At 34.8% G+C, this 25,116-nt stretch overlaps 2 protein-coding genes across 3 annotated transcripts; both read left to right on the top strand.

Moving 5' to 3' along the window:
• LOC18611485 (GLABRA2 expression modulator) lies at positions 1,978–5,124 on the top strand. 2 transcript variants are annotated; one of them, XM_007047760.2, is made up of 4 exons: positions 1,979–2,507; positions 2,592–2,693; positions 4,323–4,594; positions 4,776–5,124. In XM_007047760.2, the coding sequence occupies exons 1-4, from the start codon at positions 2,135–2,137 to the stop codon at positions 4,962–4,964; spliced, it is 936 nt and encodes a 311-aa protein (XP_007047822.2). In that variant the 5' UTR covers positions 1,979–2,134; the 3' UTR covers positions 4,965–5,124. The 2 variants fall into 2 exon arrangements, with proteins under 2 accessions (XP_007047823.2, XP_007047822.2); XM_007047761.2 differs by lacking the exon at positions 2,592–2,693 and having other exon boundaries at positions 1,978–2,507.
• On the top strand, positions 17,267–19,032 carry LOC18611483 (zinc-finger homeodomain protein 1). The gene is made up of 2 exons (XM_007047758.2): positions 17,267–18,196; positions 18,510–19,032. The coding sequence occupies exons 1-2, from the start codon at positions 17,494–17,496 to the stop codon at positions 18,584–18,586; spliced, it is 780 nt and encodes a 259-aa protein (XP_007047820.2). The 5' UTR covers positions 17,267–17,493; the 3' UTR covers positions 18,587–19,032.

Raw genomic sequence — 25,116 nt, 5'->3', positions numbered from 1 at the left:
CATAAAATTAGCCCAAACCTTGTGGTTGGGTCACACGTAGAACATATATTTAAGCCTGTCCAAAATTGTCGGTTTGGTTCCTTGATTATGGCTTAAGGTCGCAACACATGTAAGACTTGAACATGAACAATACATGATGAAAAAAATGGAAAGCCCACTATTATTTGATAAGAGATTAGTCTGTTCATTTCAAGGGGAAAAAAAAAAAGACACGGATCGAATTTATTACTTTTTAAAAAATGATGGATTAAATTTATCATTAATTTTTGAATGGATGCAATGCTATCATTATTCTTTTTCATTTGGTTCAAAATGGTTAAAAGTTTAAACTATTTTGTAAATTATTCTTTTATTTTTTACAAAATATTATAATTTATGAATATTTTTAACAAAATTAAAAAACACAATGATAATTTGCATCAATATAAAGATGAATGATAAATTGGGGTTTCATCTTAAAAAAAGAAGATGACTTTGAATACTTGCTTTATATAATTGGTTAAATGAAACGGCAAAATTAAAAATAACAAGAACCATATATTAAAAATTGTTGAAATTAGACATGTTGCATTTATACAAATAAAAACTTGAAAAATGAGTTAAATCAACCTCACATGTCACTGGAATTGAGGATAAAAAAATGAGTGATAAATTTTATTGAATTTGAAAACCCAATTAACCTCACATATGTCACTAGAATTGAGGATTAAAAAAAAAAAACAATTGAACTTGAACTCAGCAGCGAACCCATGAATAGCTTAACTTGTTTATATTCTGTGTCACTTGTATTTGTTCCACTGCTTCCCCGTCAAGCAGAAAAGTTGTTTTGATACTTTTCACTAATCCCTGCCAAGAATGCTACCAAGAAACATGTAAGCAGCTTAAGTTATTCTTTTCCTTTCCGTTTTGCTCAGGTATGAGAACACAGGTTGGGGACAATGCTTTGCTTCGTTGACAAGATTTGGGAGATTCTAAAGCATGAATTGGATTCTAGATATCCCATTTTTCTGTGGTATAGTTTTTAAAATTAATATAAAAATTTTAATTCAAAATTGCTAGCAACGTGATTTAAATTAGAAAAATTTTTTGAATTAATAACGCTTGAACTCAAATTATAATAATTTCAATACCAAAATTGTCTTGTTGCTCGACGCTAAGGAACCAGGATTTCTCCCTTTTGATTGTTATTTTCTAATACACCGTTACTATATATGAGATCAATATGGTTACTTCCTTCTTTATATTGTCCAAAATTATTTGTTAAAAAAATAGAAGAAAAATCCTACGATAGTCATTTTTATTATGGTTTCTTTACCAAGTTTGCGCTTCTTTTGTTTGGTAAATTACAAAAAAAAAAAAAAAATTATTTGTGAGTTTCAAAATTCAAAAATAATAGTTAAAGTAGAACTTGGATATATGTCATTTGGAGGGTTAAGACCTGAAAAAGGCTTTGAAAATTTGTCCAAATGTGAAGAAATGGATACTTAAGTGGATGTACTTAGTTGAGACCTATGTAGTTCAAATATTTTTGTAATGTAAACATGTGTTCAAATAGTTGTCGTTGTAATATATCTGATGTCTTTCTCTCTCTTTGTTTTCCTAATTATATTGGTCATTTTCCCTCGAATAATTATTAATTTACACATTTTTTAAATGTTTTTCTTGGGTCAATATTAGCATGCATTATTATGATGAAAAAGCAACTACACATTAATCTATGGGCCAAAACAAATCAATGTACTTAATGCATTCATAATCATAGGGTAAAAGGAAAGCTTGAGGAATAATATGAGCCCAGCAGTCAAAATTGTCGATTCGCATCTCATTGGCGCTAAAAAAAGTCATCACAATAGACGGCCATCATCGCCCCGTCCTTCTCGGTGAACCCCGTCTCCCAAAATTCCCAAATTTTCCTTTTAAAAAAAAGTAAAAAATAAAATTTCTACAAAAACATTTAAATTTTCAAATACGATTCAATCAAACAAGTCGAAATAAAACGGGAAAAGAAAAGAAAATGCTACCAGCCACAAAGATCAGATACAAATAACAGCCTCCTGCTAAACTTGCAGCGAAAAATCCTTAACGCGCCACTCCACGCGCGGCCTTTTTTTTCTTTCTCGAATAGTCTAGAAGCATGGAACAATCGAAGACGGAAACCGAGCCGAAGTCCAGCTCAACGCAATCTCCGGCTCAAGAACCGAACCCGAAAGCGGACCTGAAAGACTCGGATCTCGCAATGGATGCGGAGGGCTTTGTAATTGTGCCAACAACAGAGCCAGAGAAAAAGGAAGAGAAAGAGACTCAGATTCCAAATGAGAGTCAGATTCAAAGCGAGCAATCACCGAACCGCACATCATCGGGGTCGAGGAAATCGGTTCATTGGAGCCCCGAATTGGTTAGCGAATCGCCTGCGGCGGATCACAGCGCCTCCATGTCCGCTCCTAACGGATCCAATCCTTACGTTGCTCACGCTCCTGCTCCGGCATCTTCTTCGACATCCATCAAAGGCAAGCCATTGCACATTTATTTCAAATATTATCCATTATTTGAAATTTTATTTATTTATTTATTTATTTTAAAATTGGAAACAGAGAAAATGGATATAATGAAGGATGTGTTAGGGAGATGGGGGAGGAAGGTGGGAGAGGCAACGAGGAAGGCCGAGGATCTGGCCGGGAACACGTGGCAGCACCGTATTTTTTTCTCTTTTTTTTCCTTTTTTAAATTTCAATTGCTTTCTTATCTTATTTTATTATAAATTTAAGGTAATTTTTCATGTTGGTTTAAATTGGATTGTGTTCATACGTTTCCAGGATTACAATTGATATATTGAGTGCTCCATAATTTGATTTTTTTTAGTTTCTGATGAAATAGAAGTATATATATATTTTATTTTGATTATTACTATAAACATGTAGTTATTGAAAATTGAAATATAAGTTATTGCATAAGGAGTTAACATTTGGAATTTTATTAAGGTTCAACTACATCATTGTCTCTCTCTTATTTTTGTACAGCTCATTTGTTCTAAGAGTAATGTAGGATATGTTGGAAGCAGCTTGTTTCGTTTTGGAAATTATTGGACTATTTTAGACGTTGGGATTATTGAAAGGGAGAGGCAGTGATCAACTTCATTCTAAGCTGTTCAATGTTCCTCTCTGGTTCTTTCTTTCTCACTTTTCAATGATTTGTTGAAGCTTTTTTAGGATAGAATGAGGGGTCCATACATATGACTTTGCAAAGCCTTTAACATGTTTTAGCATCTTTTAAGGAAATGCAATATTGATTTAGTGAAATGTTGGATGAGTTTAACATTTGTGTTGTAATTATTTGCGTGGAAAAGAATGGAATATGATGGGTGATTGGGTTGTTGTTCTCCATAAATATGGTTATGGTACTGTGTTTCCTCAAATTGCATGTTCAGATATTATAAATCATGCTTAAGAGATGAGATATGCATTTTGTATAACAAAGGATGCAGGCCAATAAATATTTGACAAAGCTTGATGTACCCTATTTATAGCCTTACTAAGGAAGTAACTCGGGTGAGAGAGCTTGGTGAAGGAGGTAATGTAGGGGTCAGAGAGCTAAGTGAAGCTGCTTGCAGAGCAGCTAGTCCTTAAAAATCCAGTAGTCTTATGGATTGGCTCAGTAAAGAACAGGATGGCAAAGCTATAGTGTCCAGAGATAGCTTTTGCATAGTTATAGACTGCTTCCGTGTGTCCTAATGGTTAGCAAGAGTCTTTTTAGTCTCCTTTCTCAGAGTACTCCAAGTTCTTGGTTGGACCTTGAATTAGAAGCAAGCTAGATGTGCTTTTTCATTCTACATCTGGTTGTGTCCTCCCCCATTCACTATCCCTTTCTTTGAGTACATACTACCATAAAGGAAGTGTGCGTCACCTCATTCATACTTTCTGTGTACATGCTTCATGAGTAGATTGTAGCCCAAATTATCACATTCCTTTTGCACTTATGTTGGCCATCTCCAACTTCTTACCTGCAACATTACCTCAACTTAGTCATACATCGAATAACCTTAAAAATAATCATCTTATGTATCTTTGTCATGTTGTGAACCCATTTTCTATTTGGTCTTCTTTTACGACAGTTTTATTGCATTTATTGCTTTTGCTTGATTATAAGAAGGATATTATTGATGCTTCAATTTTTAAAAGCCAGAAATACAATGTGCAATTTCTGATATTCTTTATTCCCAATTTTTTTATATGTGAACCCAGCTCCCCCACCCCCTTTTTTTCTTTCGAAGCAGTTTCACATACATAAAATTACTGAAATAGTTTTCCCTCTTTTTCTTAAATCAGTAAAAACAAGCCCGAGTTTTGCTGAGGCTGCCATGGGAAGAATTGCTCAGGGAACAAAGGTTTTAGCAGAAGGTGGCTATGAGAAAATTTTTAGACAAACTTTTGAAACAGTTCCTGAAGAGCAACTTCAAAATTCATTTGCATGTTACTTATCCACATCAGCTGGTCCTGTCATGGGAGTTTTATATGTATCTACAGCAAAGCTTGCATATTGTAGTGACAGTCCACTTTCCTATAAAAATGGTAGCCAGACTGAATGGAGCTACTATAAGGTATGTTGGCGTTAGCATTACATGCTTGCAGTTAGAAAGAGATTGGTAGTACTGAGATCTTATTTAAACTCCATTCTATGATGTTCAAGTTGCATCTATTCAATAACTTTAGGCATACTGGTTTATTATATAGAACCTTACTGAGTTATGATTCTTGACATCCTTTGATCTGCTTAAACAGGTAGTTATCCCATTACATCAACTTAAAGCAGTTAATCCTTCAACAAGCAGAGTCAATCCTGCTGAAAAGTACATCCAAGTTAGCTCTGTTGATAGTCATGAATTTTGGTTCATGGGCTTCTTAAACTACGACGGTGCCGTTAAATGCCTACAGGAAGCATTTCAAGCCCATAGCTTACAATCTGCGTGATACTGTTTCTATTGGCATAACCGTCACTTTGTTGTATGATGTTTTATCGTGCAAGCATTTACTCTGTACTACCTGGAAGCATTTGATAATACATGCTCCTTTGGAAACTCTTAAATATTCTATGGAAATCAAAATTTAGGTAACTGTAGAGTTTTATATCTGGATATAAATGGCAGTTAGAAGAAAAAAAATATAATGAATATGTTCTATTTACAGGTCATCTGGTTGTAATTGCACTTTGCTATAATCCATGACTTAAAATATCGTACAGAATATCTTTGTGAGTCTGGTTGTTCCATTTTGTATTCCTTCTCCAATCAGTTTTCCCTTTTTCTTTTCCAGTCGAGTTGTTTTGCCCTTTTTTGCTGCATCCAACTACCTTATCGAATAGGTTTAGATTAATAAGGTGGAGATCCTATCCTTGAAATCTGATGCGACAACGATGTTTGCTTTTTGCCTTGTAGTTGAGTATCTGCTGAGCTCTTCGTGACATGATATATATATATAGATATATTCTGCTAGGTGGGCATATGTTAGTTTTGAGTTAAAAATATTGGTTGTTGAGCTTTGACTTTAAGTTTTAGGACCAATATTTATGCTGGCAGATGCTGGCTTTTGTTTTTTTCTTTTTTTGAAAAGCTTTAAAGATGATTTCGTTGCTTAAAGAGAAGTGTACAAAAACTACCCATTTTCTGGAAGGAGCACGGCCAGATCATGTGGGACAAGTCAAGTCCCTAGCATGAAATGTGCTATGAATATGCCAAAGTTTGAGCAAAATCCAGCAGAACAGCCATTGAATGATAAAGAAAAGAACCAGGGTCATCACCCTAGTACCCAGTCCGGGCAATAGCGCCACTAAAGCAGCTTCCTGGCTAACCAAAAAACTTTCCAGCAAGCCTCAAGGGTCTGTCCTGTCAGAGTAATTTCAAGCAAACTGTACATCTAGACCAAAGGCATAATCATGGCCTTCCCTATGATCAATTTCCAAACCAAAATAAGGTCTCCATCAGCAAAATAATGGATAAGAGAGTTCAATACGGGTTGCTCATGTTATGAATTTGAAAAGGCCAAGACATACCATCGCAACCCACACTTGCCTCCCTTTCATTCCACACTCCAGAAATAAACTTTGCCCGCGTCTCCCTTTCGTTAGCAGCACATGTCAGCACAAACCATAGCCAAAGTACCCGGAACAAACCGACAATAAGAGATCAAAACAGAGACAATCTCGCAACACCAGCTCAGAAAAAGCACATACCATCAACAGCATTGCATATTTGATTGTGCTCCCCCTTCACTCGATATTTCCTTAGACCATGTCAAAACACACATCACCCAAAGAAGTCAGTGCCCAAAGCAGAATCAGAGTCACCTCACGAATCATCCATCATGAAAAAACGGGAACATGGTGGAACCTCTCGAGATTTCTGCCGCACAATCCTACCCTCTGGCTTGAGAGAACAACGACACTCAAGAAGATTGAAAACAGTCCAAACAAAGGAGGAAACATAAAAACCAGAAAAATAAATTACCCTATGCTGGCATCCAACCCTAAACAAAAGAGCTCAGCAGTTGCAGGCTTAGTAATTTCCTATATTATGACACCCAGAAACCCTGGGATGGGATGGGGGTGGTTAAACGAAGGATTCAAGTATAGTTTCGTATTCTGCTTACGTCCAACAAGCCTTGTATTGAAAATTAGTGGTTGGCTAGCATCATAGTAGTCGCAGTCTAAAGTACAAAAGAGTTAAGGGCTCTGATTTCCTTGATATGCATTGAAAACATATTAGCTAGTCTAAGACACATAAAATCTTTGTATAATTTACACATATTCTCAATATGACGACCTATTCCTCGTTGGCACTTTCATTATGCAAATATGTCATTGATTCGTGTATGTGGCTCAGACTCTAGCATTAATCTCATGATTACTACTCCTGCCCCGGTCTGAAAGCATAGGTATTATAATTACCAAGAGTTCCTGCAATGAACTTTAGAGATTCATGGATAACCCTAGGCATCCGTGTCTTACATATTTTTTTAATCTCTATTGCTTCCAAGATGTCCCAATTTTTGGTGACGACTTCCTTTCTATAAAGCAATGCTAGATCTTTTAAATAATAAAGATTCTATATAATGAAGAAACACTGATAGAATATGATGTTGTAAGCTGGCTGCTGAATTACTTTCTAAATCGCTAATGATTCTGGATCCCATAATGTTATCTAACTCATCTCTACTTTTGGTTATACTAACCGAGCCTTCAAATTTTCTAAGATCGATTTCCTAATTCCTAGTCTACGACTAGAAGCATCTTTTCTCTACTTTCAAGTACCTTCTTTGTTACGGTAATGGGATTTTCTTTAACCAGCAAAATTGACCCTTTTTTCTTTTGTTCCGGCCCCAATTTTCTTATATTTATTTCAAGTAAAATCCCGTTTTCTTGCTGCTAGTATGAAGAGGGTTATTGTTTAATCCAAAGCCAAACTTGTTCATGGCTATTATGAATGTACACAGGTAAGCTAGCATTGCAATTGATTTTCTCAAACCACCGGCTCTAGTATCCTCAGCTTGGGCCTCTGAATCTGAACCTTCAAGTCAATGCTCTTGTGTATCTAATTCAAATTATATTGGTTTGCATGTCTCCTTGAAAATAAAGGAGGTTGGAGTCTTAGTTCACAACAAACATTGTTACTTTTTGTAACACAAACAATATTGTTGATAATGTTCACTAATTTGAAAACTAAGCAAATCAATGAGATGATCCTGTCGCATGAAATATGAATAGGTAACAGACCCAATGGCCTTTTAGAAACCAACTAATGCTTCTCCAAGTTAGTGGATTGCCATTATGACCCTAATCACAGAGACAATGATTAAGCTGATGACTATGGAAACAAAATGGTCACTGTCCTTGCTTCCACAGCATTTTGGCCCTCCCTGATTGGACTGTAAAGTATAAACCGTGAAGAACATGGAAACCTTTTAGAGTGGAAAACATTCCCTTGAGCTGACCCCTTAATACTTATTAAAAAGAAGATTAACAAAAAAGGCAAAATTCTCGGTTAAGTGTTCCCTCAAATTCTTGCTGGGCCCAAAGATGTAGAATTTCCTTTTAACATAGGCCGGTGGTTGTAACCCAAGAATTCAATTGTATAAAGTTTTAGGAAGTGGGATCAAAGCTGGGTCATATAGCAAACTTGGGCCCTTTAAATATTTTTTGGTATTTCTTGCTTAATCATTGACTTTGAAAACATTTTAGGGTGTCGGCGTAGAAGTAGTGTGCCTAATCTTAATTAGATTGATGCTAATTATGACCCTATAATCATGTCACAATCAATGAGTTTCGATAACAAAACCGTGGCAAAGAGGAGAAAAAGAAAGACAGGTTGATTAGGTGACCCACAGAGACAAAGAATATCTTTTATTTGCACGCCTGGATGTCATTTCGCATTGATATCATGATTTTTCTAATCACATTCTTTAAAGTGAAATTTTGAGAAGAAAACACCACCATTTTAGGGGCAGGCTAGCTTAACCCGAAGACTCAATACTTGATAGACAAATTTGCCTGAGGAAAACAATGGGCACCAGCTCAATTCTCATTTGGGAAACAAGAACACAATGGGTCATTTCGATGCAGATTCTTTTCATTGTGGAAGCCAAAAATAATAATGATATATACATACATATATAAAAAACGTGAGAATAAATTGGGGAAACTAATAATTAAGATTGTGGAAAGGAGTTTTGTAGAACACTCTGAAAATCCTCTTTAGTTATAATGGTGAGAAATTGTTTAATTATTATCTTTTTCTTTAAAATATTTGAATGTTGATTTATAAGATTGGAGAAAATTATTTTTCATTGTGAAATTTTAAAATCGTCAATAAATTTCCTTCAACTGTATTTTAAAAAAGAAAAGAAAAAAAAAAAAAGCTCAGCTTGGGTCATCTAGGATTTTGGGGATTTACATCCCAAAATGAGGTGATTTTAAAAGCATGAATCAACTTCATTCTATTTATAGCATGCTTTTGGATATCAGAAAAGGAAATAATAAAAAAATAATAAAACCTAATTTTTTCTCTTAATACTTATTCCCTTTTCAAATTTTTTTTGTTATATTGTATGTTTTATTATTAAAAAAGAAGGGAGGATTCGAACCCAAAAAAGATTTAATATTACATTCTTGAAGCTATGTATAGACAAAGACAAAGAAGACAGTTTCATTTTTGGTGCTTGGTCATCTTTTTCGGCAGGTAAATTAATTCTAAATAAAAAAAAATAAAAGATTTTGGTTAATACGACACTAAGCGAATTGATTTCCTATTTTCTTTTCAAGCATGCTCTCTAGGCTGAAGTAAATACATTAACAGCAATGCAATTAAGGCCTATAGAGAATTTGTGATTATATTGGACCACCTCAGGATCACTTTTTCTTTAAGCATAACTCTTAGAAAAGGAAAGTTAAAGTGCTAATCATCTTGGGGTGCAAGCATTTCATTTTAAAACAGTATCACAGTAATTATTTGAAAGTCATGATTGGTATGGTGTCTTACAACAAATCCCTCACAAAGTATGCCATTCTACTGTTGCATCAAATAATTCTGATCCTTTCATCATCAACATCAACACTAGCATGTTCTTAATCTCTAGTTTACTTCTTCATCAAACCAAAAAGATTTACAGCAATGTCGGTTCACCTTTTTAGACCCTTTGTTGTTTTTAGCCTAGCTAGGCCATCATGTCTCTCTTATAGTTAGATCTCACGTTCTTTAGCTATTCCACTATGTTCTCATTTCCTTTGGCCCCGGCTGCTAAGTTGTTATAAACTAGAACCCATTTTATAATTAGCCATTTGAAAGTTAATTAGCTGAGTAATCAATCACTTAGCCTTTTTCTGATACTAATTGATTGCTGCTTTAGAAACTCTAATCATTTCCACCTAGCTTGTGTTGGAAATGCTTGCTTGTGTGCTCATTCTTTTAGTTTCCAACCATCGAAGTTTTCCTTTCAAAGGGTACTTAGATAATTAACGTTGCAAGATGCAAACACAAGCATAATAAGAACATCTAAAAGCAAGATAATTATATCAATTGTTCACTCCTGAGCATTTTTTTCCCTTTTACTGTTTCAAGGTCAAATGTTTTTCTGTTTGTAAGGTGAAACAGGAAGAAATATGTTTTTGCAAAGACAAAACAGGGAACCAATGTCTTTGCTTAGGTGAAACAGGAGGAAGCGTGCAAATAAAATCAGCATACCATTTGAAAAATGGATGTTAGTATGAGAAATGTGAATTTCGAGATGCTTACTTTTGGGATACGATTTAAAAAAAAAAAACATAATTCAATTAATCTGTTGTCATAAGCGACTACATGAATATCAATACGAATCTTTTGTCATGAACAATCCAATTATAGATTTGATGCGACATACATCTCAGCATCGATCTTAGATTCAAAGACCCAACAATAAAATACTTTAGGGATAGAACTTAATGTGAAATTGAAACAAAAAGAGGATGTTGTGTTTTGGGAATTTGATTAAAAAAAAAAGATTTAGACTTTAAACTTACCTTGATTAGAAGGATTGAGCAAATTATCTATCCCAAATTTTGAATACCAAATCTTTGGCAGATATGGTTGCAATGGGGCAAAACACAATTGCAGAAGAGCACAAGGGCATTTGATGCAATTGTCATAAATTAGACCCCTTATCATTGTCGCAAAGAGGGATGGGTAAGGATTTTCAATTGCACGCAAGAATTTATGAACAGTCTCGGAAGAGAATATCTTTCGTTTAGGTGCAAGCTGGATGCCAGTGGAGGAAGCATTTGACATTGTCAGCCCAAATTTAGTAGGTGATTGATTTCTTACCCTAGCTTTTACATCTCTCTCAAACAAAAAAAAGCCCATGCCTTGCCCCTATTGCCATTGCCATGATCTCCAGACGATAAGCTCTCCTCTCTTTCCTTCCTACTCGCTCACATGCAAGCAACATTGAAAAGGGAAATTCAACAATGCTAGCATTTACATTCATTCTCTTTACTTTATGTATTGCTCAATGCTAAGCTTAGTCTAGTTATCTTTCTCTCTCTTTATAGGGGACTGATCAAGACCCAAGGTTTGAATCCCCTTCTCGAGCTTCCTCACATGATCCATAAATAATGTACTGCTTTTTTCTTATACATCTCTTGATCCATTTGTAGGTAGTTATTTGATTATTAATTGACACCACTTCATAAACTCAATATACATAAGACAAGGTAAAATTTATATTGATAGTGAAAGGGTAGTAGGAGGATGGTTTGGGAGGTATATCAATAGATTGAGCATACCAAATCAAACCTTCTTTCTGACCCTCGATGCTTCTTTGTACGATGATTGGGAGGGGATCTTCCACCCCCTGATTAATGAAATTCTCTTATGCTTTTCAGAAAAAAAAAAAAAAAAGAATTCCCAACATAGTTGGAAAACCATAAAATGACCAACAAAAACCAGAAGAAAAGTGAAACCCCCAACTTCACTCAAAAGTTGTATCACCCAAATTCAAGTACATCCAACACAAGCTAACTGAACTTGTACAAGACAAATCCATTTAATTCAAAATTGACTCGACATAAGTCCTGTTGGAAATAGCTGTTTGAAATCAAACTTAAGATAGATCAGGCAGACATGAAGTTGAATGTGTATATCGTCCATACAAATCCAGTTTCAATGTTCAAACTGGATTCACAAACTTTATATGCGCAGTATAGATTCAAGTTGCAATGTTGTTGTCATTGAAAATCTAAACATAAAAAGAATTTAAAGGTGAGAGAAGAAAGAGTGTGAATTGCTATTAAAATACACATACATCAAATTCTACCACTTTGGCTATATCAAATGGTCCAGGTTTAGACCTTTTTATACACACTCTTTATTTTACTTTAATGTACTCTTGGATACTTTAAATTCATATGGATATAATTTTATAAAAAAAAAAAGAAATTATCAATAACATATGACAGTACTTTGTCAGTCACATACACATATGTCCATGACACTCTCTGCCATGTCTAGTTAACATAGGTTTAGATTTGAACAGAACTTAGTCATAAATTTGAGTCTTATTAATCTCATATTATATAGAATGTTAAAAAAAAAAAAAATCAAATTCCATCTTTTCATAAAAAATTAAAGAGAAAACCATTCCAAGTGCCCATTAATGTAACTCTTCTTTCTTCTTGGACTGAAAGGAAATTCAGGGTTTTCCAACATGTAGGAACATGTACAATAGAATAGAAAAATGAAAAATGAAAAGCAATGATAAATGTATAGGGGAGGGGAGTTAGAAGAATAAAAGGAGGTTACCTTTATACATATACCAAATGTCAACCAAGGAAATGGTGGTGGGGGTGGAAAATGTCTGGTACACTCTCTTATCTCTTTGACAACTGAGTTTAGAACACCAACAAAAAAAAAGAAGAAGAACACTACTGCTTGAAAAACAGCCTTGTAACCTTTTATGCCATCAAAGAAGTGGTATTCATTATGGCTAGCTCTGATCTAGTCATTGATTTGTTCCTTAAATCATTTCACATTTTACAGTTTCATTAATGCTTTAAAAGGGAAAAAGAGAACTAAGTCAGTTGAATATATAAATATTTCTGTACCAAAAAAGAGAAGAAGGTACTGAATAATTAAGTTCATGATTCACATTGAAACGATTTGAAAGTTAATTAAATTATATGATCAATAGATTAATATTTCTTCATTAACATATCTATATATATATATATATATTCTTTGAAAAGAGAAGACATATATGTATGGGGAGAAACATACGATGACATGAGAGAGATACGCATATAAGAAGCAAAAGAAAACAAATCAGATGGGGTTTGTTTCTTTGTTTCTTTGTTTCTTTGTTCATATGTTGGTGGGAAATGGTGGTGTTACAAGAAGCAAAGCTGGGGGCCACTGGTTTTTTTTTTCATTTATCTTGGAAGAGAGAAGAAAAGAAAAGAAAGAGGTAAGGAAAAGAAAGGCTGCCAAAGAATATGGAAAATGGAAATCAAGGTCGTCCCACTCTTTTCTCGTCCTGTCACAATCCACCACCCTTTTCCCCGCAATTCCCTCTCTCTCTCCCTCTGGGAAAAAAAAAAACCTTTTTTTTTTGTTTCTTTTGCCTTGCTGGCTCTCCGTTCCGTTATTCCTCCTCCCTGGAATCCCCGTTTCCCGTTTCAATTGTTATAGTAGCATTATTGCATTAACTTACAAAAGTTTTTCCTTTTTTTTTCTGGTTGGTTGGACAGAGGCAGAGAGACAGAGAGGAAACGTGTGATAGCAAGAAAATGGGATGGCAAACTGGCAAGGACTACATAAGAATACAATGAAAATATGTCCTTTCTTCGTAGCTGTCTGTATTGGCAAGCGGTTTCCCTCCAGCTGACACTCCTCAGGCCAAGAGAAAATTTATAGTATATGAACTCATATACATTCACTTAGTACTATAGTAGTAGTTATTTGTTTTTGGCTTTTCATTTCTTTCTTTTTTATTTTTGTTTGGTTGGGTTTGTGTTTTTTTGTTTTTGGGGGAGTACTGTCTCTGTCTCTGTCTCTGCATTGTCAGGATGTCCCGTCAGACGTCTCTCCTTGCCCTGCTGGCTGTCTTTGGGGATCACATGGAAAAACCCCTTTGCTCGTCTCTTTGGCACGCCCGGGACTTGAACCCTAATCTCTTTTTCCTTTTTCTTTTTCTTTGTTACCATTAGTATCATCAGTCTTGTTATCGCTGTTCTCTCCTTCTTTTTTTTTTTTCTTCTTTTTTGAATTCGAAATATTGGAAATATTGCTTTTATCAGCAAGACAGTAGTGAGACAATACTGAATAACTGGTGCCCATTTTAGATCTTGCGAAGTCAGATTTCTTGGAGTGTTTTCTATGTATTGTGTAATTCAGAGGGTAAAACTAAAATCTGACAAAGAAGTTGTAAGAGGGTTTTGGAGATTGTGGTATACTAGTATCATCGTTGAGTTTAAAGTTGAAGATAATATCCTAAAAACAAAAAAAAAATCAGATTCTCATTTGAAAGCATTGCCAATTTAACCTTCTGGAACCAATGTTTGCAGACATGGAAGTAAAATTTTATTACCCCAAATGGTTGGCACAGCAATTTGATTAAGAAATATGAGGTTCCAGCCTTTGACTAACTATCCAGTCCCTCCTTTCCAAGGTTTTCTATCAGTTACTGTAGTATTAAAGAAAATTGTTCTGGGTCTGGGTAGCTTAAAAGCACCCAAAAGATCCAACACTGTCCAAAATATATATCCTCTTCTTAAGCAAGGGATCAAGGATGGTATCTTCGTTTTCTCACTTAGCTGAAAAAAATAAGAAGAAATACTCAGAATCATGAGCATTCTAAGTGTTCTTTCTTTGTTTTTAAAATATTAGATAAATAAAGTTGACAAATTATCAAAGAAGAAGAAGAAGAGGGGCTTAGACAAGTTGGTGATAAAGTGATAAGAAATCTAAAGTAGGGAAAGGGGGGGAGTACAAGGGATTAAGAGATAAAAGAGCTGATGTCAACTCTTTAAATTCCGTTTCCCAATTAATACTTCAAACATAAAATTTTGGGATGGGTATGTATGAAACGACAACTGACAGTTAATGACGTGACGATTATCTTTAACGCTGCCTCTCTCATCGGCCCTTCCCTTTCCCTTTGGACACCCACACACCACCAGTCCACTCCATTCCTTTTTCCATTTCTAAGTACTTTCTTTTCGCTTTGTTTTCTCGGGCTGACATATTAGTAATAATAAAAATGAACCAAAATAACATTTGTAACCGTTGATCTCATTAGGCTTGGTTGATCCAAAGGCAAGGGAGCCAACATGGTCACTTCATATGTCAATCTTTGCTTTGGTCAAAACTGGGGAAAAGTAAAACAGAAAAAAATATTGTTTGGTGCTGGTGGGGTGGGAGGGAGAGACCCCAAGAAGGAGAGGCAAAAGCTTTGGAAGAACGGGGTTTCCTTCCAATTTAATTTATTTTATTGATTTTTCCTCCTAAAATTGTTTGGACTCATTTATTTTTCTGATTTTGATGTGATTAGACTACCCATCACTGTTATGCAGAATTTGATGATAGTATAGGGACCAGAATTATTGAGTGATGAGAATTCATGCTATCTCTCTCTCCTTTTTCTTGAACCGCTCAACCCGAGAAAAATTTCAATTTTAATAATTTGAAAGAGTTGAATTCTGTACACAAAGTGTTTGTTGTGCATGTCATTATATATATATATATATATATAAATATATATATATATATATATATAATCTTTAAATATAACAATAGAAAGAACATGTTAATGATTTAATTCAGAGACTTTTTTTAAGTGTTTTTATTTATTCATTGAAATATAATAAATTTTTTATTATAATTAATTAATCTGAGATTGGATATTTCCCTTAAAATTTTAACAACTCCAAGGTTAAGCAAAGTTTCCACATCTTGATCATATAATAAAACTTAAGAAAAAAAACTTTTTGTTGGTAAGCTGCAGTAAGCTACCTATACAATATATGTTTGATAGACTATCATATTCTACTTTTAATTATTTAATGTTTGAAAGTAAACTGTTTATTTCAAGACAACCTCACTAATAGATTTTGCATCTTGAAGTTCTTCCCTTACAACAAAATGTTACATGTATTAACTAGTTAATTGAAAGCTATTAGTAAATGTAAGGAGATTAATTTTATCAATTAAGGTTTGACTCTTTTAAAAAATATTTCAAAAAGTAAAATATTGAACGTGTTAGATAATGTAAAAAAAATACGTCATTCGAACTGAAGATTATATTTAAGTAAAGTCTAAATATACTTTTAATTGTACAAAAATGTAATAGATTTTTTTTTGCAAATTTAATTGTGGAAAGAGTCTTTAGTATGTCAAACATTTATAGCTTTTGATGTGGATTCTTTGGCACACACCAAATTCAACCAACATAAAAAAATATAACGATACTGCCTGCTACATATGTATACACCCAAAATTCCCCTTGATTATGAAACGACATTATGCTATTAAAAAAAGAAAAGATACTGCATGGTTTTTTTTTCTTTTCTATTTTCCTTTTTCTGATATAGGCAAGACAAAATTAATTCTATATTTAAAGCATAGCTTTAGTGGGCTATCTCAGCCGTGCAAAATCTAGTACAAGTTTGAAACCCAATGCGAGGCCGATAACAAATTAAGAATACTACTCCACTATGTTAAATTCTGAATAAAAAATGAGTTGTGCTATTCATGTCCATTGAACACAATCAGATCATAGTCCTATTACGATCAATTATAGACGTTGTAATTTCTAAACAATTCGAAGTCTAAGTGATTGAATTCAGTAGAAGGTACACTAAAGATTGGCATTGAAAGTATTGAAAAGTAAAAGGGTTTGGGGGTGGCTCCTTTGAGGAAACTGATGAAATAAAAGTAGCGAAGACCCAAAAAGAACATACCTATCCCAAGTCCCCAAGTTCCAAATTTTTTGTTTCCCATAAATTTTGAGATGTGATGGCCCCTTCAGAGCAGCCTCCGAGCTGAGCTACCTTTTGCTATGTGCATGGTTTTGGTAAGGAAAAAGACCCCTCACCTCCAGACACTACCGCCGCTCTTGTGAGTTTTCCAAGCACGTGTCCACCACGCGAATCACAAGGAGAGTATTAATAACCCCCAACCCCTTAATTTTGCCTCATCTATCCTTAACTTTCTCTCTCCCTTACAGAACACAGCGGAACATTAATTGCATGTTGACGCCAAGCGCGCGTCACCTATGTTGGAAACCTTGGCGCACGTAGACGTAGCCCGAGCTTCGGTTTTAATGCCGACAATTTATTGCTTCCCCAAGTAATTCCGTGTCCCCATCTTCTACTGCAACCCCCCCCGCCCCCCCAACTCCTCTCCTCCGTACTATAACAGACGCGCCACCTGACCCCTCACTTCGGGCTCCACCTCCCCGTAACGGGGATGCGTGCGAGTAAAACACCATCTGAAGGGGTCCCACTCCCAGAACAAATGTAAGTTTCAGTGTCGGGTGAAGCGCGTGCCTGGCGCGTGAAGCGTTGGATTCCTTCTTTTGTCCGCTCTGCAGACTGTACCCAACAGTGGACAACCCCAACCCTGCTCTCTTCACTGTACCCACTCTTTTTTTTTTTAACCGCACAGTTAAAACAAAGTTAAAAACTGCCACATTTTTTTTACAGTGCAGTAAAAATCAAGAGATAAAACAGAAAGAAGCAGCTATTAAGAGAGTTGATTTCAACAACGGGAAAGTATGTCAAGAAGGACCCTTTGAAACAAAAACAGCTTCTGTGCAGATAGAGAGAGAGAGAAAGAGAGAGAGAGGGAAAATTAAAAAAAAAAATCATGGCCACACTCTCTCACTCCTCTTATCTTCTTCTTCTTCTTCTCTTTTAGTGGAAAAAAGGTAAAAAAAAAATTGATTAAAAATCTGTTTTTGGGCAGTTATTTTGGGGGGAGAAATGGATTTTGAGGATCAGGAGGAGCAAGAAGAAGAGATGGGTTTGGCACCGAGTTATGACTCGCTAGCAAACTCATCTCGGGTCAAAATGTCAGGTGTTGAACCGGGTTCAATAACTCCAACGGGTCAGCAGCTGCAGCAACAGCAACAGAGGAAGCCAAGGTATAGAGAGTGTTTGAAGAACCACGCGGTGGGAATCGGCGGTCACGCCGTCGACGGTTGCGGTGAGTTCATGGCGGCTGGAGCTGAAGGCACCCTCGACGCTCTTAAATGCGCGGCTTGCAACTGCCACCGCAACTTCCACCGTAAGGAACCGGAACTCGGTTCACCAAACTCCGTTCCCACGACGGACCTCTACCTCCACCACCACCAGCCGCCGCAATTCACACCTTACTTTAGGGCACCAGCAGGGTACCTCCACTTGGCGGGACAACAAAGGCCATTAGCTTTACCGTCGACGTCAGGAGGCGGGGGAGGGCACAGCAGGGACGATCAAGATGATGTTTCGAATCAAGGGAGTTCAAGGAAGAGGTTTAGAACGAAGTTTACGCAGGAACAAAAGGACAAGATGTTGGGGTTGGCTGAGAGTTTAGGGTGGCGGATTCAGAAACATGATGAAGCGGTTGTTCAACAGTTCTGCAACGAAAATGGGGTGAAAAGGCATGTGTTGAAAGTTTGGATGCATAATAACAAGCACACACTTGGTAAGAAACCCTAGAAACCGCTTCTTCATGTTTTGAGAGAGGGAAAAAAAGAAAAAAGTTGGCTGGCTAAGTTCAAAACTACTTTGTCGGGATTTTAGTTAGATTTTTTAGGGTTACTTTGTTTTTTTTAATCTTTTTTGGGATTAAGATTTGGTACTTTGGTAGTGATTATGATGTTGGAATGGATATTATTATTAATATTATATTAAGTTGGGTTTACATTAGATTATTAATATTAATGGGTACTTAATCTTTAGTTCTAATATTTTCTTGTTGCATTTCAAATCTCTTTTGATTGTGAAAATGGGTTTAGATGCTGTTGCATCGAGCAAAGTGGAGACATGCAATGCAATGCAATGCAAGAGGCTTGAAAATGGAAGAGAGCTCTAACTGGTTTTGAGCATGGGAATTATGATCTTTCCTGAGTAAGCTTTTTCTGTTAACTGAGATAACAAGCGGGAAGGATCAATGATGATTTTCCTTGGAGACATGAACGTTGGCTATAATCTTAAAGTTCATTTGCTGTTTGCACAAGTATTTCCTTTACGTGCGTCTCTCTGCATTTATGGGTTAATGGTCCTTTGTGTGAGTCTTTTACTTCGCCTAACCAACCTTTTTGTTTGAGTCCATTGATTCTCAGCTAGCTACCGTTGATATATGTGCTTGAGAAAGTGAGAAAAAGGAAGATGAGAGAGGGGTTTGAGCTTGAGTTTGAAGCATGATGGGTGGCATTGAATGAGTGTACTTTTCTTTATCTGCTTTTTCAACACTGATCCTTCTTCCTCCATTCAATGTAGATATTCTCTAAGACTTTCTGTTCCTGCATTTTTTCACAACACATTGCCTTCCTTGTTGCACTTCTCACTTCCCTTTTGAGCAGTTTTTTCTTTCTTCTAAGGTGGGTACATTTTAGCTTTAATGTTCAAACAAACAAAGGTTATGATCATGGGGCCTCCTTTCTCTGGTCTGTTTCTGTTACCAATTGCAAGCCTCCTGTTGTTTTTCCTGGTAATGCATACACTTTTTCAGTCTTTGAGTACAGAAGCTGATCTTTCTTTTTTTTTTTTTTTAATAAATCATTTGCTCTTTCATGAGTTATAGTAGTGTAAAAAATGGGGTTCTCAAACTTCATATATCGCCCAATAACCATAAAGCACTATATATATATGGTCGACCTTGAGAACCTAGCCAGATGTTCATTGATGGATCACCTTGGGAATGAAAGAACTGATCGAGGCAAAAGGGGTTTTATTTTATGTGAATTTTTATGCTTATTTTATTTCTTTAGTGTTTTCTTTGGGAAAGAGAAAAATGCATCATCTACAGTAATATTTGCTACCATGCAAAACTCAAATCCATATGAGGGCAAATCCATGTTCGAGAAAGTCGATACATCCAAAGCTTGCTCTTTAATTCTAATTTTCTTCTTTCTTGTTTCTTCCTTCTTTTTTTAATCCTTCCAAAGGAAACATGTGGGCTCTCCAGCAGCAAGGTGAGCAAAAAAACTCCCAAAGGACACCAGTTTTTGTCTGCAACTCTCCTCAATTAAAAACCATCACTTGAATTGCATCCTTTTGGTGGCTAAATTCCGTTAAGATCCCTAGAATCACTTTTCTTCTTTGTCCCTTCTTAATTCCCTTGCAACCTTAGTGAATTTCAATGCCTCCACTACCATTTGCCTTTCTCTTCTGTTAACCTTAATTTCTGTCCTGTGGTGAAAGAAAGATGATTCATAAGACAGGTCTTGTCTACATGCTCTGGTTGATGGGATATATAAAAAGTACACTTCCTTGTCTTAGGTTAAATACCTATATAACCAAGCTTTTTTTCAAATTTTCAAGGGATCAATATTAGTGCCTTGAGAGTTAATACAGATGTTTGACATTTACTGGCATGACCTTTTTATTGTATCATTAAGAAAAATAACATGTCCTAATGGCAATTAAGAGATTATTTATTGGGGGTATTCAATACTAGCAGTGAGTTGTTAAGTCACAATTCAACTGCATTGCAGGTAAAAGAGGGACCTGATTCCTTGTATAAGGTAAGATTTCAGATAGGGATGTGCTTGTTTTTGGGCCCTTTTGCTACTAATACTATAGATAGGGCTTGATGTTTCAAGTTCACTAGCAAAGATATACTTTTGTGATAGTTTGCTTGCTCTAGTGTCCAAAGCTTACCAACAAGATTTGCACTCTTCAGTATACTTTGCTTGATTCGGGAAACTATATCACAGTATCAGTTAAAGCTGCATAAGGAAATGCATGTTGTTATTATGTGGTCCAGTTGGGAATCTTGGTCAAAGGTTAATTGCATCAGATAGTGATTGATCATCTTCTTCCTACCTGTATTACTTAATACAGCCACATTGTCTTTATTCTTGCTTTGGCTAGTTATATAGAACCTAGAGTTGAGAGTTCTTTAGTTTAAAAGTAACTAAAAATAGCAAATTACCCAGTTTTTTAGGGTTAGGGCTGCTTATTTCCACAATAGTAACTCTGAGGTCTTAATTTTTCTTGTTTCTTATCTATAAACCCCCTCATATCCACTGTCTCCATTCGCCACCTAAATTTGATTTGACAGAGCTTTTTCCTGTGGTCTAAAAACAACATTCTACAGTTTAAAATATCTATGCAAATGCTTCACACAGAGTTTTACTTGTGACTTTCTATCAATCCTGTTGCCAGATCATTCTATGGATACAGTGCCAATTAATAAGCAAAGAAGATGGTTTGTCAGAGGCTCATACAATCCTCTTAATTGTATGATCAAGGTTCTGTTTACTACCCAAGGGAAGGTTCCTAACAAGCACTACACATAAAACATATAAAAGTAATTCTTTTCTGTTTAACTAGTACTCTGGAACATTTTCAGGACTTGGATTTTCCCTGTATCCAAACGTTAGTAGCTTGCACCAAATCATATTGCTTCCTGAACAAATATATACCACATGGTCGCATTTAAGTAGTCTGATGAGTGATATCTAAATAATATTTTGCCCGAAAGATGTTACTTTCATGATGGGAAACACTCTCTAGACATGTGCTCCTTGCATGAGAACAAATATAAATGATAACAAGAGTTACCAAACGTTAAAAAGCGTTCATGGATTTTATCTCTTTATGGTAAAACATAAATAAATATAGACTTGTAGACATTTGCTTCATTTAATAGCAAGCTAGCCTCTCTATTTGAATCAAAGTGTAGCTAATTATATCATATTTCGTATAAGAAGTTTAAGCCTTTCAGCTTTTGCCCCGTTTTCCTAATAATTAATATTTATTTACTGCAAATCTACAATTAGGGGATGTTTTTAATAGGTAGCGGGGCTTCCCCTAGTTCCAAGACTAAACAGCAATTAACTGCTTCATCAAACACTTAGAGAAACGGTTAGCTAGAACTGCCTGGGTAACAATTTCCGTACGTATTAGAGTGAAAATCCAATCAATCATATAAGCCGGTGCATTAGTTCAAGACCATGAAAATTAACTTAGATTAATGGAGACCGGACTCAATGACAAGACTGCTCTGCTGGGCCTCTACCTATTAATCTTATTTATCCAAATTGGTGGGCAACAAGTTAAATAATCAACTAGTTTTTTATCATCAACATATTAATTCATTGTCAGAATCTAAGCTAAGTAAGAACATACATTTCAGTACACATAGAGATGATTTGATGTATTGGGCCTTGAGCAATATACGAGGAGAAACCTCACTGTTTTACTCTTTTATATATATATATATACAAGGAGTCCCTTCCCCTGGCGTTCAAGAAAAAAACATAAGTGTTTATGGTGTCATTGTGATGATTCTTCACAAGGCTTCATTTATCAATTTAGTTAAATGTTGAGATCAATATGTTGAATTTGACTTGAAATCTTTAAATTCGTTTGAGCATATATTAGATTATAGTTCCTATATATATATATATATATATATATGTATATGTATGTGTGTGTTGCTATGATAAACTTTTATAAACATATCAGACCTTTATTTAATAGCCCGATAGTTAGTAACCATGCTGTACTTAATAATTTCTTTTCTTGAAGTAGGGACAGGCATGCATTCATAAAAAGGACAACAACTCTTTGTTGCAAAAAAAGAGCAAAAGATTGAGAAAGATGGAAAAAAAGAAAAGAAAAGTTGTTTGTTTTGTGGCGATGTCATTAACCCTTAGAAGAAGAACACTGTGGAAGATGTAGGAGGATGTGGGTGCAAAATGTGACAGAGATTGGGTGGGATTGGGTCCTAGATGACTCCAAATAGAATGCATATGATATGAGACACAACAGGGTAAGCCAAAGGAAAGAGGGGGTCCTCTTAAGATTCGTTTGGATTGTTACCTTTTCGAAAGCAAAGAAATGGAGGAAAAAAAAAAATTGAGAATCGCAAAGGGGGAAAAGTTAGAAAGAAGTTTTGGCTTTTGCACCTTATCGAGATACCCTTTTTCTTCTGAGGCTTTGATAGTTGAAACTTGAAGGACTATGACGGTTCATTGCCAGACTGTGGTCTCCAAAGTGACCATTAAATTTGTTGTCCTAAAGAAACAAGTGTGGAATCAAAGCTTTTTTATGTCATTTGCAACTCTAATGTGGGATGCCACAGGCCCACTGTTTGGAGTATACCAAGTTATTTTGTCTAGGTTTTGCAAAATATAAGCAATTTTTCTCTTTCTTTTGGACACTAAATAAATGCTCCCCCTCACAAGGGATATCATCACCTTTAATACTAGGATGAAAGTGAAGGGACGATTTGATACCTGCTTTTATTTATTAGATGCCTGCCTTTCCGGTAGCATCAAAGAATGGAAGTCGGATTCTCCAGTTATAACTTCCGCTCATATTCGACCTCTAGACTTTAGCGTTTTTGACATATTTGGAACATTACATCAATTTGATGCTTGGGTATCATCATTTCTTTTTTTCGGAGAAGGGAGAATACAGATACTAACACCGTCTAGATCTTCTCAATTTTATGACCAAAATTTAATCTAAAATTAATTGATAAAAATAAAGAGATTTTTTTAATTAAATTCTCATATTGCTCCTAATTTTAAAAAAATGTGAGATCTCTTTTACTATCATCTCAAAACTCTTCATAGTATATAAAGACAATAGATCTACTAGTTGACACATAAGGGCGTAAGCAAGGAGTGATAAACGGGTATAGCGTCTACTTTAATATCTTGTTAAATTTTTAAGACAAGTATCTAACTTCAAACCGATTCACAATAAGCGGAAAAGCTCTTGTTATATTTAAATTCTCAATATACTTTAAATTAAGAGATGCTAGATTTTTTTATCATTACTTCAATAATTCTAAACATATAAATATAATGAGATTCTCTTCATCTATTATCAATTGATTTAAGTTGGATATAGGTTGAATATCTATTTTAAAAATTTAACAGTTCATAATTTAAAGAATAAAATTTAAATCTTTTTTCCTTAAAAAATATATTTTGTAAAAAAATTAAATGCATGACGTACTACATCCACAATTTATAATAACAAATTCACATTTAATGTCTCTGGGGGTTACTTATTAGACTAATTAAAACTCAATTTTGAGAGTTGTAAATTTGAATCTACTTAACAAGAGTAGCCTTTATGAGATAAAAGAAGACTCTGGCTCTGCATAATTCACCGCTCACAAGTCACAAATCTCTGTATGTAGACAAAATTATTCAAAATTAATAATGACAACAGGCATTTGCACATTTTATGATGGAATTAGATATATTTCAATAAGTTCGATGCTGTTTTTCGAAGCTCTTTGTACTAAGTGATCTGAACATTATAAAAATATAAGAACTTGTTATGAATATTTTTGTAAATATCTATTTATGTTATCTATATCTAGATTTGATATAAATTAGATTGGATTAAAATTTAATCTATCTAATCTCTAAGTGCTATATTCATCTTGTAAATTTAATCTATATAAGGGGTTATTAGCTTATAAATAGACTCTTTCACTTCATTTGTAAATATATACTTGAATAAAATCCTCTTACTCCCTCTAAATACTTTCTTTCTCTTTAAATATTTTTTCTTATATTTCTCTTAAAGTTGTTCTTTTAGATTTATTTCATAACATGTTATCAGCACGATTCTCTAATCTCTCAAGTTTTAGAATTATTATGTTTTCATCATCTTCAAGTTTCAAAAGGATTTCAATGATTGGGTTTTGATTTCTGGTTTTAAAAAATCAGGTAAGTGACTTAATATCTCTTTAGTATTTTCATTCCTTAAAAATCAACCTTAATATGAATTTTACTATCATGTAGTATATAATTTGTCCCTTGATTAGAAAGTGAATTTGCTATTATATAGCTATTAATGAAAAACCATGAATATCCATTCCCTGAAGTGAATGTGACAAACAAGCTACTAATAAAAATTATGAATGTTCATTCCCTAAAGTAAATGCGACAAACGAGCTACTAATGGAAAAATTATAAATCCATACATTTCCTGAAGTGAATGTGACATCATTTAATAATTATGGTCATAATCATGAATCCATCCATTTTTTGAAGTGAATGCAACATCATTTAATTATGATGGCCACAAAATTTACACTATCACTATTTTAATTATAATTTTACCACCATAAGTGGATGGATAATTTTATCATCTGAATTTAAAAATAATTTTACCACTAAAAGTGGATAGATAATTTTACCATCAAAATGGATGGATGCCTATAATCCACCAAAAGTGGATAACCCATCATATGTGGGTCACCCACCAAAAGTGGATATCTGTAGACACTAAATTACAAATAAAAAACAGAGTAAAAAATATATAAAAAATAATAATAATGAAAAATGAAAAAATGAAAGAATGAAAAAAGGAGAGAGGTACGACTGGCAGGGTGCGGACGCACCCTGCCAGGCACCTATCTCACCT

The sequence above is a fragment of the Theobroma cacao genome, chromosome 1 (genome assembly GCF_000208745.1).
Source record: "Theobroma cacao cultivar B97-61/B2 chromosome 1, Criollo_cocoa_genome_V2, whole genome shotgun sequence".
Classification (NCBI taxonomy): domain Eukaryota; kingdom Viridiplantae; phylum Streptophyta; class Magnoliopsida; order Malvales; family Malvaceae; genus Theobroma; species Theobroma cacao.
Note: the sequence above shows the minus strand (reverse complement) of the source record. Positions and strands in the feature narration are given on the sequence as shown.

Coding starts and splice junctions, on each gene's coding strand:
- LOC18611485 (XM_007047760.2), top strand. CDS start 2,135: ATGGAACAATCGAAGACGGAAACCGAGCCGAAGTCCAGCTCAACGCAA. Junction 2,508..2,591: donor TTCTTCGACATCCATCAAAG/GCAAGCCATTGC, acceptor AATTGGAAACAG/AGAAAATGGATATAATGAAG. Junction 2,694..4,322: donor CGGGAACACGTGGCAGCACC/GTATTTTTTTCT, acceptor TTCTTAAATCAG/TAAAAACAAGCCCGAGTTTT.
- LOC18611483 (XM_007047758.2), top strand. CDS start 17,494: ATGGATTTTGAGGATCAGGAGGAGCAAGAAGAAGAGATGGGTTTGGCA. Junction 18,197..18,509: donor TAATAACAAGCACACACTTG/GTAAGAAACCCT, acceptor AAATGGGTTTAG/ATGCTGTTGCATCGAGCAAA.